Source organism: Silene latifolia, chromosome 10 (genome assembly GCF_048544455.1).
Source record: "Silene latifolia isolate original U9 population chromosome 10, ASM4854445v1, whole genome shotgun sequence".
Lineage (NCBI taxonomy): Eukaryota > Viridiplantae > Streptophyta > Magnoliopsida > Caryophyllales > Caryophyllaceae > Silene > Silene latifolia.
The window spans coordinates 138888164-138901265 of NC_133535.1; the positions used below are offsets into that span (position 1 = coordinate 138888164).

The 13102-nt window shown below is 35.3% G+C and overlaps 1 protein-coding gene across 3 annotated transcripts; it reads left to right on the forward strand.

The window, feature by feature from the left end:
* The first annotated feature begins 5307 nt into the window (after positions 1 to 5307).
* Positions 5308 to 11024, forward strand: LOC141606029 (F-box/kelch-repeat protein At3g23880-like). 3 transcript variants are annotated; one of them, XM_074424999.1, is made up of 3 exons: positions 5320 to 6572; positions 8268 to 8364; positions 9937 to 11001. In XM_074424999.1, exons 1-3 carry the CDS (start codon positions 5977 to 5979, stop codon positions 9985 to 9987), a joined length of 744 nt encoding a protein of 247 aa, XP_074281100.1. In that variant the 5' UTR covers positions 5320 to 5976; the 3' UTR covers positions 9988 to 11001. The 3 variants fall into 3 exon arrangements, with proteins under 3 accessions (XP_074281099.1, XP_074281100.1, XP_074281101.1); XM_074425000.1 differs by having other exon boundaries at positions 5321 to 6572; positions 10286 to 10999; XM_074424998.1 differs by having other exon boundaries at positions 5308 to 6572; positions 8268 to 11024.
* Positions 11025 to 13102: the final 2078 nt, after the last annotated feature.

Genomic DNA, 13102 nt, shown 5'->3' on the forward strand with positions numbered 1-13102 from the left:
GTACCCCTCTTTTTAAGAATGCGTCTATGATACCATGAGGTTCAATGTGTTATTATCCTACATTTGAGCGACAAACTTCATCTAATGACTCTTAAACTTCCTAATCACCTATCACATATCCCAATGACTTGTGCTCCTTATAAACACAAACCAAAAATCCTAAACAAAGCTTCCAGAGTGCTCTCCATTTACATTCCTCTTTCATTCACCTTCATCATTTTGATCCTAAATAAATTAATCTCTTACATATATCTTCATCGGAATATCTTTTTATTGTTAATTATTCATCAATATCAAAATAAAAGGTACGATTTTTTTCGAAAATGATTATCAAGTTTTTCATCAAACCAAAATTAACATGTATATTGCAAACCTTAGGGGTATTTGGTGCAAATTTTATTTTTTAATATGTATCACCCAGAGACGAAGCTAGGATCAAATTTAAGATAGGGCCGAAATATTTATCATATCTATATTAACCCATTTTAGCACTGACTCTGACTAATTAATCCACATTACGACAAAGCTAATTTAAATTTATAATTAAGTGAAAGAAAAAACTCAATATAAACAACAGAAATTCAACGAAAAAATAAAGAAAACTAACATAAAGAGTGAGAACTACATTTCAATAGAATGTATAAAATAGTACGTATCTCGGTTAAATTATTAATAGCATAATAATAATAAGGCAAATTTAACAAAAATAACCTAACCTTTAGTCTTTCTTCCTACAATAATCCAACCTTTCAATGTTAACCATAATAATCCAACCTTTATCCACGTCTTACAAAAAATGAGCCACTTATTTAAATAATTAATTTGTTTCTATTGAAACTACAAATTCATTTAGCCAGTACTCAAAGTTATACGATATGAATTTAGGGCATCAAAATATGAGATGGAAATTGATTTATGGCAATGAATCCAATACATTAATTAGAAATTGATTTACGTGGATTAAATATTGAAATCCGATGCACTCTTGAACAAATTTGTTTTTGCTGCATGGCACAACGACATAACACAATTTTCCTGGATTAACCACATGAGTACATGACTACATGAGTTTGTAGAATTCTCGGATATCCAATTGAAACTATGTTTTATGTTAGATTAATTTTTGTTGTATGCTACAACTGTAGAACACAACATCATTTCTGGTGTAATTTGTTATGAAGTAAATATTAATTAAAGTCGACATGAGATTTAACAAGAAATTTTCAATTAAATTAAACGTTTTAAAATTATTTCTCTCCTTAAGTTGATTTTCTTTTTAATTATAAATCGCTTTTTAATATTTTATTTTGCAGAAATTTTAAAGCAGATAACTTGTTGGTCATTTTCAGAAGAAGAGTATAAAGTTTGGATTATTATTGTGAACATTAAAAGGTTGGGTTATTGGGGGAAGAATAAGTAAATGTTGGGTTATTTTTATTAAATTTGCCTAATAATAACTCAACGCAAAATTTAAAGAATAAAAAAAAATTGGTTTAGATATTACCTCTTGCTACTTAATGCTAATTGAAATGATTATATTGTATTGTATCGACATTGATTTGTAAATACTAAAATCTTTAATTGATGTTTAACGTCTTTAGCAATATTTTAGGAAATTTGTATTGAGCTACTGCATCGTGGGAAGGAGACTTAACTTTAGAACTAGAACAAATATGGAAAAAATAATTAATATGGAAAGAAAATAATTATGGGATTAAGTGATTAACTATGACTACGTAGCCTTTTGAGATTTGTATACGTGATTTAATATGGAAGGAAGAGATGTTTTTTTTAGACAAAGGTGTACTATTTTTATATACTACATAATATATGAGTACATACAAACCAGTTACAAAACAAACCGAGGGTCATTACAACCCTCTAAACTAGTAGAAACACAACTAACATAACTAATATTACAAACAGAATTGACAAGAACACAAAGACGACGCTTTTTAAACGGAGGATGATAGTCAAATTGGATCGAGCCTTCCTCCTTTCTCTTAAAACCTGCAACCATCTTCAAAGCTCCTGTTCTCATAAACCTGCAAAAAATAGATGAACGGCTAACCTTCAACATAGACTTGTTCTTTACCTTAGTTCGAACATGCTTCAAAGAATTTTGGCAAGAAGACTTTCCTACAACCTGGGTACATGCTCTCTTACATGCTCTGATTGAATGCTTCTTCAGAGCTGAGAAAACAAACTCACTTTGACTTGGCAATGGGTTAGGACCGACTTTGTCAGATTGGTCCAAAACGTTGCTATCAGTAAAAGAAACTTTGCAAACCTCCCTAGAATGATCAGAAATCTTATCATGTGACAAACGAGGTCGCTTAACCTCATGAGAATCAACTTCTTCATGAAAATTAACCAAATTATTAGGTGGATCAATGTCCACAGTAAAATGATTAATAGACGAAGAGGAAAAAGAGGGAACTACTGCTTCCCGTGAAGGATTTTCACGGGGAATTCCCGCCAAAGTAGAAGTTTGTGTGAAGAGGGGGCGAACCTTCAAGTAAGCCCCCGAATTAGGATGGAAAAATTGCAAATTCCTCCAAAGCATCAAGTTTTCGTAATCTTTTGAAGACAGATACAATTTTTTGTGTGCTTGCTTTTTGTTAGAGAAGCTGCATTTGGAAGTTTCCGGGGTAAAGGAAAGAGAGGGTTTACCATCATACTCAACTGGTGAGGGAGAGTAAGACTCAGAGACGGTGTTAGAGTCCATAAGCAAGTCTGAACTCCCGCTACTTGCAGATTGCTCATTGCATAACGCATTTTCCAACAACTCCATACTACTACCACTACTACTACTACTACTACAAGAGGCTTCACTCACAACATCAGGAATTACAAACTTGTTGTCCATCTCAGCAATTATAAGAGGTTTCTTACCTTTCTTATCCCTACCTAAGGGATCAAAATGATAAGCGACACGTTTACCATTGGGATTCAAAAGTAAGCATTCAGAAACAGAGCTCAACTCACGAGCAACATCCTTATTATTCGGGTCTAGATTCGAGGCATGTTCAAAATCATCTAGCGCCCCCGCAAGGAAATTCAATTTCTTTAAGGCGGAGCCACGGCGGTATAAAGCTTTCACATTACACGGTTCAATTTTTAGGACTTGATTGCACAAACAGCGGGCCTCAATATAACGAGACAGCTTTAACTCACAAGCAGCTAAGTTTAGCACAAGGGATATGGCAAGGGAAGAGGCCTCTGACTGATTGTGAGTGGGCGGAATGGCAAGCCAGCAGAGAAAATTAAGAGCCAACTTATAAAGACTAATAGCCAGGGAGAAATTGTCGTCTTTGAAAAGGGAATTACCACGATCCTTTATCATATGAATGGAGTAAAAAGAGGGCTCTCCCATACTCATAACCCACCTAACTAAATCTTCATCATCCAAACCATTGTCATCCAAGATCAACAATTCACCAAGATCAAGAAGAAGAGACATATAATCCATTGACAAAGAGCTAAACTGAACCATAGACGAAATTAGAAGCAACTAAAAGCAGTCTTTCGGAATTCAAGTCACATAGGACGAAAGATGTGACTAATTGAATAGAGAAAGAGGAAGAAAGCACAGATATTTCAAACCCACTAACCCGATTAAAGCCGACGCTGGAGTTTAGAAACAAAGAACAGACGCATCCACCAGCCACACCAGAGAAAAAAGTCGGCCACCACCCGAATATAGCAAATAACAACAAAAGAAGACGAAAAACTCCGATTGAAGAAGAGAAGGGTGCGAGGAGGCTCTCGCCGGTGGCCTACAGAGGTGCGGTGAGGTCACCGACGAGAGAGGAGAGGGCGAGGTGGAAAAGCGGTGGGAAAATTAGGGTTTTTTTTGGGGATTTTTTCAATCCTTCCAGGTTGTTTGGAAGGAAGAGATGTTGAGATGACAATTTAGGAATATTATAAAAATTATTGTGTATAATTAACTTTTTTCAAATAAATGTGCCCGGGCCATGGCCCATTGGGCCAAGGAAGTGCTTCGTTTCTGGTATCACCCCACGATTAGGGATGTCATTGGGGTGGGGCGGTGGTGGATATAGGCTCCTCCGTACCCGTACCCACTAAGAAAAACTCGTACCCATCCCCGCCCCACCACCCGTGGCGGGTATAAGTTTCCAAAACCATTCTCGCCCCAACGGGTGGAAATTTAAAACCGTACCCGCCCCGCTTACCCATTAACTCGCTACACGACAATTTTATTCGATAAATTTGTTCGTAAAAGTTGGTTTAATCATTATTAATTTCCATCTTTTTGAATTTATCTTTATAATTTTATTTTTTCACCAAGTAAGTTAGTAAAAAACTTTATAAAATAGTTATTATTAACATTATATCTTAACTATAACTAAATAAGATTTATATAATTATCATAATCCTACTAGTTTTTTTAATGATTTGCGGGTAGACGGATATTAGGAGGGTAAGATGCAAAATCAATCCCCGCCCCATGACCCATGGCGGGTACAATTTTCGTACCCGCACCCGCCCCACCACCCGCCAAAACTCTACCCATCCCCGCCCTAACTGGGGCGGGTGCGGGGCGGTACCCACATATACCCGCCCCGCTGACATCCCTACCCACGATAATTGAAGAAGTATATTGATAAGCTTAATTGACTAGCGTGCTTAAAGTGATTGAAAGTATTACTCATAACAAAGTGTACTTTCTTTCCTCGTCATCAATCAATTAGTAGATTATACAACTGGTTGTATGTAGTTTATGTACAACATTTTCAATGTTGTCGAGTTTTGTTATAATGTTGTCGAGCTTTACTAACAAAATTGTCGAGTTAAAATACAAAGTTATTGAGCTTAAGAGGAATAATTATTAAACTCAATAACTTTTTAAATTAGCTCAATAACTTATAAAATAGCTCGATAACTTTCTGTAAAGAACTCAACAACTTTGAGGCAGTTGTACAATGCTAATATACAACTGGTTGTAAGATAGTATTTGTGATGAGGGAGTAGTCTTAGGATATATGGGTGACCTCCTGGACTTATTCCTAAACATTATCTTAAAAATACTCCTTTCGTCTCGGTTATTTGTTTGTTTATTTTATTTCAGGTGTATCAGTCAATTGTTTACATTTCTATTTTAAGAATATCTTTAACGGACAATTTAATCATACACACTCAATTTAGTACACTCGTCATCTAATAATTAACCTTCTCTTTTTTTCTTGGTCTTTGATTGAATCCATAACCAAGCCAAAAACGCTGAATCGGGCCCATATTTGGGTGTACCACAAATAAACTTTGGGGCTTGTTAAGTGACCCAAATCCGACCTGTAAACCCGTTATTAAAACACACGCGACTTATACAAGAAGGAGACCAGAGTAAACCGGCTACAACTGCCTGCTGCTGATTTCAGGTTTGCACCATTTTTTAGGGTTCCATGCTTTATACTTCTTGTTCATTCATTTTGGGGAAAAATTTAATTTACATCCTTTCATTTTTGTCATTTATTAAGAATCAATTAATGCTATTGAAGAAACGAGTGATTGAGCAACAAAGCTACCTTTCTGATGATCTGATAATTGAAGAAATACTTACAAGATTACCTGTAAAATCCATTCTTAGATTTAAGTCAGTTTCGAAACAATGGTATTCTATTCTTTCTTCTTCCGATTTCGCTAATGCCCACCTTATCAAATCCCCCTTCTCCCACCCTTCTACTCCTGTTAACACCTTGTTTATCAAGTGTCGTGAGGATTGTTACTTGTTTTCCTATGATGACGATGATCAAATTTCGGGTAGTTTTGTAGATAATTTGGTTAAACTAGACGTTGACTATGGGGTCCAGAGTTATAATGTTCAACTTACAGGCTCCTGCAATGGATTGATTTGTTTAACTCCTTATTATGTTGAATATTTCATTATATGGAACCCGACTATCCGTAAAATGCACAAATATGGGTCAGATGGGTGTTCAAAGCGTTTTGTAACAGATGATTGATGATTCTTTTGTAGCTCATGGATTTGGGTATGCATCCTCTGCTTCTGACTACAAATTTGTTCGAATTTGGACTGGGGTTTGGGAAAGTCATAGAACTAATATTGTCCATGTCTTCTCTCTCCGTGAAAACAAGTGGAGAGAAATTAATTTTGGTCATGATTATCTCTATTTTAAGAGACGAGCAGTGCTTATTAATGAAAAATTATATTGGCGTGCTGGTAATTCAATTGTAAGCTTTGATTTGGGGGCTGAGAGGTTCGACATACTTAAGTTCAACTTGGAATACTTCGACTGCATAGGAGTCATGGGCGGGGCTTTGAGCAAGTGCAACTGTTGTAACAGAAATAGACGTGACAATTTAATCCACATATTGGAACCTCCGACAATAGTGAAATCTATTGGTTTACCAAAGGAGTCGAAATTAGACATGCTCTCTGAAATGATTGGGTTTACGAGGACTGGCAAGTTTTTTGTGACGGGACCAGTCCATGATGATCTTCAAGCAACGTTGGGGTTAGTTGACACAGGTACAAACCCTATGCTGTACTTGCCGATTGTGAAGTTCAATGGGCCGATTAATATTTCAAGGTATGTTCCAAGCCTAGTTTCACCCTTTCCCTCTCAGGAGCTTTGTCAGACATAGATACAGTACATCACTACATTGCTCCCTGGCATGTTAGAAGACATTGAATGTTGTACTGAAAAACTAAATGGCTTGTAGTACTCTTAGTTACTCTGTTGTACTTCTTCAAACTAGTATTGACAATTAGTTCTTTACATTGGTTTCGTTTTCATTATTTACTTGCACCATTTCTCTCGTAACGCCGTTTAACCATTAATTTATCACCAGGGCGAGCAATATATGCTTATTCTTATGGAGTACTCCGTATATGGTAGTGCACATGAATCTGTATTTGTTTGAAATGTTTTCTCTAGTTCTTGTCCTTGGCTGGTGAGATGAAGGGCCGGCAAGTGTTAAATTTGTACTAGCCTAGCACAGATTGATCTGGATTTATCAAGTAAACACTGAACTAATATGTAATGTACTCTTCTTAACTGTAACTTTCGAACAAGCTGATAGATTCAAGTCAGTTTCCACTTTCCAGATACTAGTACTCTACTCTTCTTCCAAATTTGCCAATGCTCCCCTTACAAAATCTTCCTTTTCTCACCCTTCTGTTCTCGTAAACACCTTGTTTATCAAGAGCAGTAAGAAATGTCACCTTTTTTTTTTATGATGATGATCAAACTTTTGGTAATTTTGAAGATAATTTGGTTAAAGAGTTAAACTAGACGTCGAGTTTGGCATGAAAGGTTATCTTAAGCTTACATTATGTGTTCCTTCACTGCTCCAATATGTTGATTTGTTTAACCCAAGTTCTATTAATACTTCGTTCTATGAATCTATGGAACCCGACTACCTGTAGGCTACAAAAATATGGGTCAGATAGGTATTTAAGGCGTTTTAAAATGCTCCAAAAAAGCCTTTTGTAGCTCATGGATTTAGGTATGCATCCTCTGTTGATGATTTATTTACACTTCATCGTGGAAATGAAAAAGTAAATATTGTTCATATCTTCTCTCAGGGAAAATAAGTGGAGAAAAATTGATTTTGATCATGGTGTTATCGTTCCTTAACGGACTAGCAGTGCTTTGTTAATGAAAAATTATATTGGGCAATTGGGCTGGTTATAGTGAACAACTGAACAAGCAGGCCATGAAATTGTTAGATTTAATTTGGGGCTAGAGAAGTTTACTATAAATAAGTTCAGCTTGTTCCGTTTCAGCTATTTAGGATTGAGATTCCATACGTTCTCTGAAATGATCTGGTTTACGAGGACGGAAAGGTTTTTTGTGATAGGGCCTTTCGAGTTTCAACAATGAGGTATGAGATTTGCAGAGTAGAACATTGGGGATAGTTGAAATAGGTCGATTATCCGTGCAATACACTACACCATTTTGAGGTACGAGGAGATGATTATAAATTATTGCAAGATATGTTCTAAGCCTAGTTTAACCTTTACCTATTGGAAGAGCTGTCAAAGGCTTAAATATTAGATACAGTGCATTGGGGTATGATTAAGCCACTGTTCCGTTGCTCCTTGCCTTGTTTGAAGACAGTATGTTGTACCGAAAATCTAAATGGCTTTGTTGTACTTCTTCGGAGTAGTATTGACAACTAATTCTCTACATTTGACTCCACCTTTGTTATTTATTTGCTTTTTATCAATGATATTGCACATGAACTCTCGTGTTTGTTTGGAATGTTTTGCTCTAGTTCAGGCCTTTGTCCTTATTTCAGTGGACTTATCAGGATCGGCAAGTGTTCCATCATCATGAACGATTCAGAGCTACCACAGAAGAATCCGTAGTCATCAAGGTAACACTGAACTAATATGTCCTGTACTCTTCTTACTGATTTGGAAAATGCTGCTAGAGGTTGCATAATGATTTATTGTGTGAAATACTTGTTATGGGATTGATTATTACGAACAATAAATTTGACAAACAAATACAGACCGAATCGACTCTTGCTTTCCTAATAGAATAATTCGACCCTTATTCTTGTGCCTGGGTTATACCGAATTTTTCTACTGAGATAAGACGGTTCCCTCTGTCTTTGGCACTCAAAGATCAGAGACGTAATAAAGAAATATTGTGTGTAGTTTGTTAAACGTTTGTTGATGTCAGAAGAATTTTCTATATCTGCTTCTTCTCTTCCTCTTTGTTTATATAGAGAGGAAAACAGGGAAGGGAGGGAAGTTATTGACCCCCGTCATAGTCATTCGTCCGAATGCTAAACCGTAATTCCGTAAATAATTATGCAAGTATACTCTCCGTATTTTCCCGAACTTGCAATTTATTATTCAGAAATTACCCACTAACGAACCAACCTTAATTACGCAAAAATGAAACCGGTAATTACTCTTAAATCACCAACAATACTTCTCCGTCTCTGTTCATTTAGATGCAGTCAGTCTTCTACTACAGTTCGTAACATTGCCTGTATGTGATGTTCAATTAGTTCGTATACTTGTGTCATTCTATCCTATAATGTTCAGATGTATCCTTTTCTTAAGATAAAGTGTGAGTTTGCTCTTATTTTCTGAAACTTGGATGTGCATCTTGAAACAATGATTGATAACCCTTTTAGTCATCATTTGGATTGAACTATTTGATTTAAATGAGCGAATTATGCATCTTAGTGTCCTTTCTAAGGTAACAGTAAAATCATGGGAGAGACGGTATAGTACTATAGTATGGGTTGACGGAATTGTATTGTACGGCAGAATATATAATTTAGTCACAAAGTAGCGGTTTTGACACACAATCTACAACATGTTTAATAAGCTTGAGCCTTATCAACGTCTCTTATTTTATTAAGGAACATAATAAACACCACCTTTTGACATGCTTTTCAAATCTTACCTAATATGTTCTTCAAATCTTACCTAATATGTTCTCAACAATATAATATCATGGCGTAAATGCCAGTAAATGAATTATTAGATTACTATAATGAACATATTTTTCTATGGGTATTTAATTATTATGTGACGATCTCTTCGGTTAATCTAATTCATGACAAATTCAAAGTAACAAAACTAAAAAAAAGTTGTGGAGAAAAGAAAAACTAAAATGGCATGTCAAATTAAGGATGATAAAGAAGAAGTGGTACAACATAGAGAGCTTCCATTTGATCTAATTACTCAAAACATATTAACAAGATTGCCAATCAAATCCGTTGTTCGTTTCAAGTTAGTTTCGAAACTATGGTATTCTACTCTTTCTTCTTCTAAATTTGGTCACACCCACTTCAAATTTCATCACCCTTCCTCACCTACACTATCTTTGCTTATCCGATCTAACGACAAATTCCATTTTTTGTCTTGTGAAAGTGATGAACAATTTGATGTGAAGTTGGTCAGTTTTGAGGTTGATATTGATGTAGGGAATGAGATTCTTGTTTTGGTGGGCACTTGTAATGGGTTGGTTTGTTTAGGATCAAGTTCGGGGGGTTTGTTCATTTTATGGAATCCAATAACCCACGATTTTCGCAAATACTTGGACCCTGAAATTTCCAAGTTTTTTACTCGAGGGTGGATGGTCACTTGGGGATTTGGGTACGTTTCGGATAGTGATGATTACAAGATTGTTCGGATTTGTAAACAAGTTAAGGGTCAATCTTTTAGGTTGCATGTCTTCTCAGTAAGGTTTGATAAATGGAGAAGAATCGACAATGATTCTTCTCATGATTTTTCTGGTTTGATGACTACTGAACACTTGTATAACTTGTATAGACCAGGGGTGTTGGTCAATGATACTCTATATTGGATGGGCGGCGTACCACTCATCCACGAAGAGTCAGAAAGAAAAATTATGTCCTTCAATTTAGCCCTAGAGGTGTTCAACACCTTTCCAGACCTAAAGGTGAGCACACCTTTGACATGGGTGGTAGATGAGGAGTGTACAGACGAGTTCTTATGTGTCGTAAAAGGGTGTCTTTCGAAGTATGGTAGGCATGTTAGAAACGGTGAAGGAGTTATAACTGTGTTGAATGGTTCTGGTGAGACGGAACAAAATGTTCTCTCTAAGGATGTTGTTAGCTCGGCATGCAAGGATTTGATCGGATACAGAGGAAGTGACAAGATTTTTATAAAATACTATGGTAGTCATGAACCACAGTTAGGGGTTATTGATTTAAGTTCAAGGCCTTGGAAGCTCACACCAGTTATGTCCCTTGAAATTATGTCGGAGATTGCTAGTTACTCTGCAAGTCTTATCTCGCCTGTCATTAGAGGGATATCAAAGGACGAGGACAAGGACAAGGACGAGGATCCGAACAACTAAGAATTCATCCTATTTGACCGTGTGGGGGTGTAATATTATTTCGTTTTTGTATTGTTATGAAATATTATTATGTAATATTATATGGATGTTTATATGTTGGGATATTTTAGAGATATTATATTATGGAAACTCTACCCTATTGCATGTGTATATATAAACTCCCTCATCTATAAAACTCTACCTAAGAGAAACCACTGCCTTGCAATTACAATCCTATGTACACAAGACATCCTATGTACACAAAACATTTTACGTAGTATTACAATCCTATATATACTCTCCTCAATTTGCAATTCGTTGTGTGTTTTCCTTCATTAGTTTCGTATTTCAATTTTAATTATTCCTCTGTTAACCAGAATTTTTGTTGTTATAATGTTTTGTCCCCATTATGTTTGATCTTTATTGTCGTACAATTTTTGTAGTTTAATTGCATTTTTTTGTTATAACCTCACTTTTATTTTTCCACGAATCACAAGATTATTACTCCGTATACACTATGGCGCGCGACTCGACTGCTCGACCTAGCAACTGATCTCAACTTCATTTAATTACTATGCTCGGTAATTGGAGTAGCTTTGAATATGAATAAATTGAAGTAACCTCTTTATTTTTTTATTTTTTATTTTTTATTTTTAGCCTTGAATACGTATTGTTGAAGGATGTATGCATGCCTTCATTATTTTGTTGTTCACATAATACACGTATTTCATCCGTTCCAATTATTTGTTTATATTTGATTAAAATATTCCTCGCAATTTTTTTTTAAAAAAAGGTAAACAAATAAATGAGACGGAGGGAGTAGTAGTCTACTCTCTACTCATAATGAATTAGGAGCATCAAGTATTTAACTTAAATAAAATTAGTAAGTTTGTTTAAGACGGATCAAATACTACTATATGGTGTTAACAAACAAAATGTTTGACATATTTTAGGCAATTACCATACGATATGGGATGTATTTGACCCGTCTTAATGAGTTTAAGACGGATTAAGACGAGGTAAATGAGAATTCGTGAATTAAAATAGTCGTTCTACAAAAATAATGATGGAGAGGCTCAAAGGGATCAGCGAGACGACAATCCCCTAAGCTATACACCTAAGAAGTGTAACTGTGAATGACCAAAAATACAGGCAAATAATATAGTCGTCCCCATAGAAACTTCTTAAGGCAATTGAACTATTATTAAAAATACGTATTTGATATGGACGGAGATGTAGATAAAGAATTAGCATTCTATGCGTAAACAAAAAAACAAAAAAAAAACTCGAAGATGGGTTTTATCAAACGTCCACTACTACTACGGGTTTGTTAATAATCATAAAAAAAAAATTCGAGTTGAATTCCAGAAATTTTACCGAGTTCAGTTTTTAAGAACTATTTTTTTAAATTATTTATTTACCTTTGTTTAAAGTCAATTTCAAAGACAACTTTTGAGACGGGCTAAAATACCAAACACTACATGAAATCGTCCAAGCAGAACGATAAAATATCAATTATATAAGCAATTGGATCCCATGCATAATAATACAATAGTAGTAAACGTACGAAATTAAAATTTATCAAGATCAAGTTCATAGCAATTAAAGAAGTCATGATATAATTGCCTACTAAAAGGAGAGTACGAGAGATTGTAGACTTTAGTCAGATTTAGGACTTCATGCAACAATCAATAACTTATTTTTTGTAATGAACATCGATCACATTAGATTATCGTTATATAATCTACGGTAAAACTCATGATTAATTAACATTTAAGCCTGTAGCCTTGACCCGACCCGCTCAAATGGCTGATTTTGAAAGGTGGGCTCGGCCCAAACCCAATCCGGCCCATGATCAACTCTACATAGTTGCTCATTTGAAGTTTAAGACGAATTTGTCGTATTAATGCAAGAATTTGTGGCGTTTATTATAGTGTTCCTTTAGATTTACGTACGTGCATGTCATTGATATCATTTGTGGAGTTAAGGAGCGTGGTATAATGGAAAGTTAACCCTTATATTCAATGAATTGAACATATTCAAATTTTCGAATAATCGTACAATTGACTGAAATACCTTAAAATGTAATAGGTCAATAAATGACTGGTACAAAATGAGTATTATTTTGAACTTATTTTGTTTTTTATAATGTCATTTTGGTTCAACTTCTTTATCAACCAAACGATACCTTACTGTGCAAGATTAGTCTGAACTATTCGAGGGTTGTCAGTGAAATGTATGTGGGTGCGTAATTCGATCATTTTGGAGTGGTAATAGGATGAGTAGTC

Coding starts and splice junctions, on each gene's coding strand:
- LOC141606029 (XM_074424998.1), top strand. CDS start 9,624: ATGGCATGTCAAATTAAGGATGATAAAGAAGAAGTGGTACAACATAGA.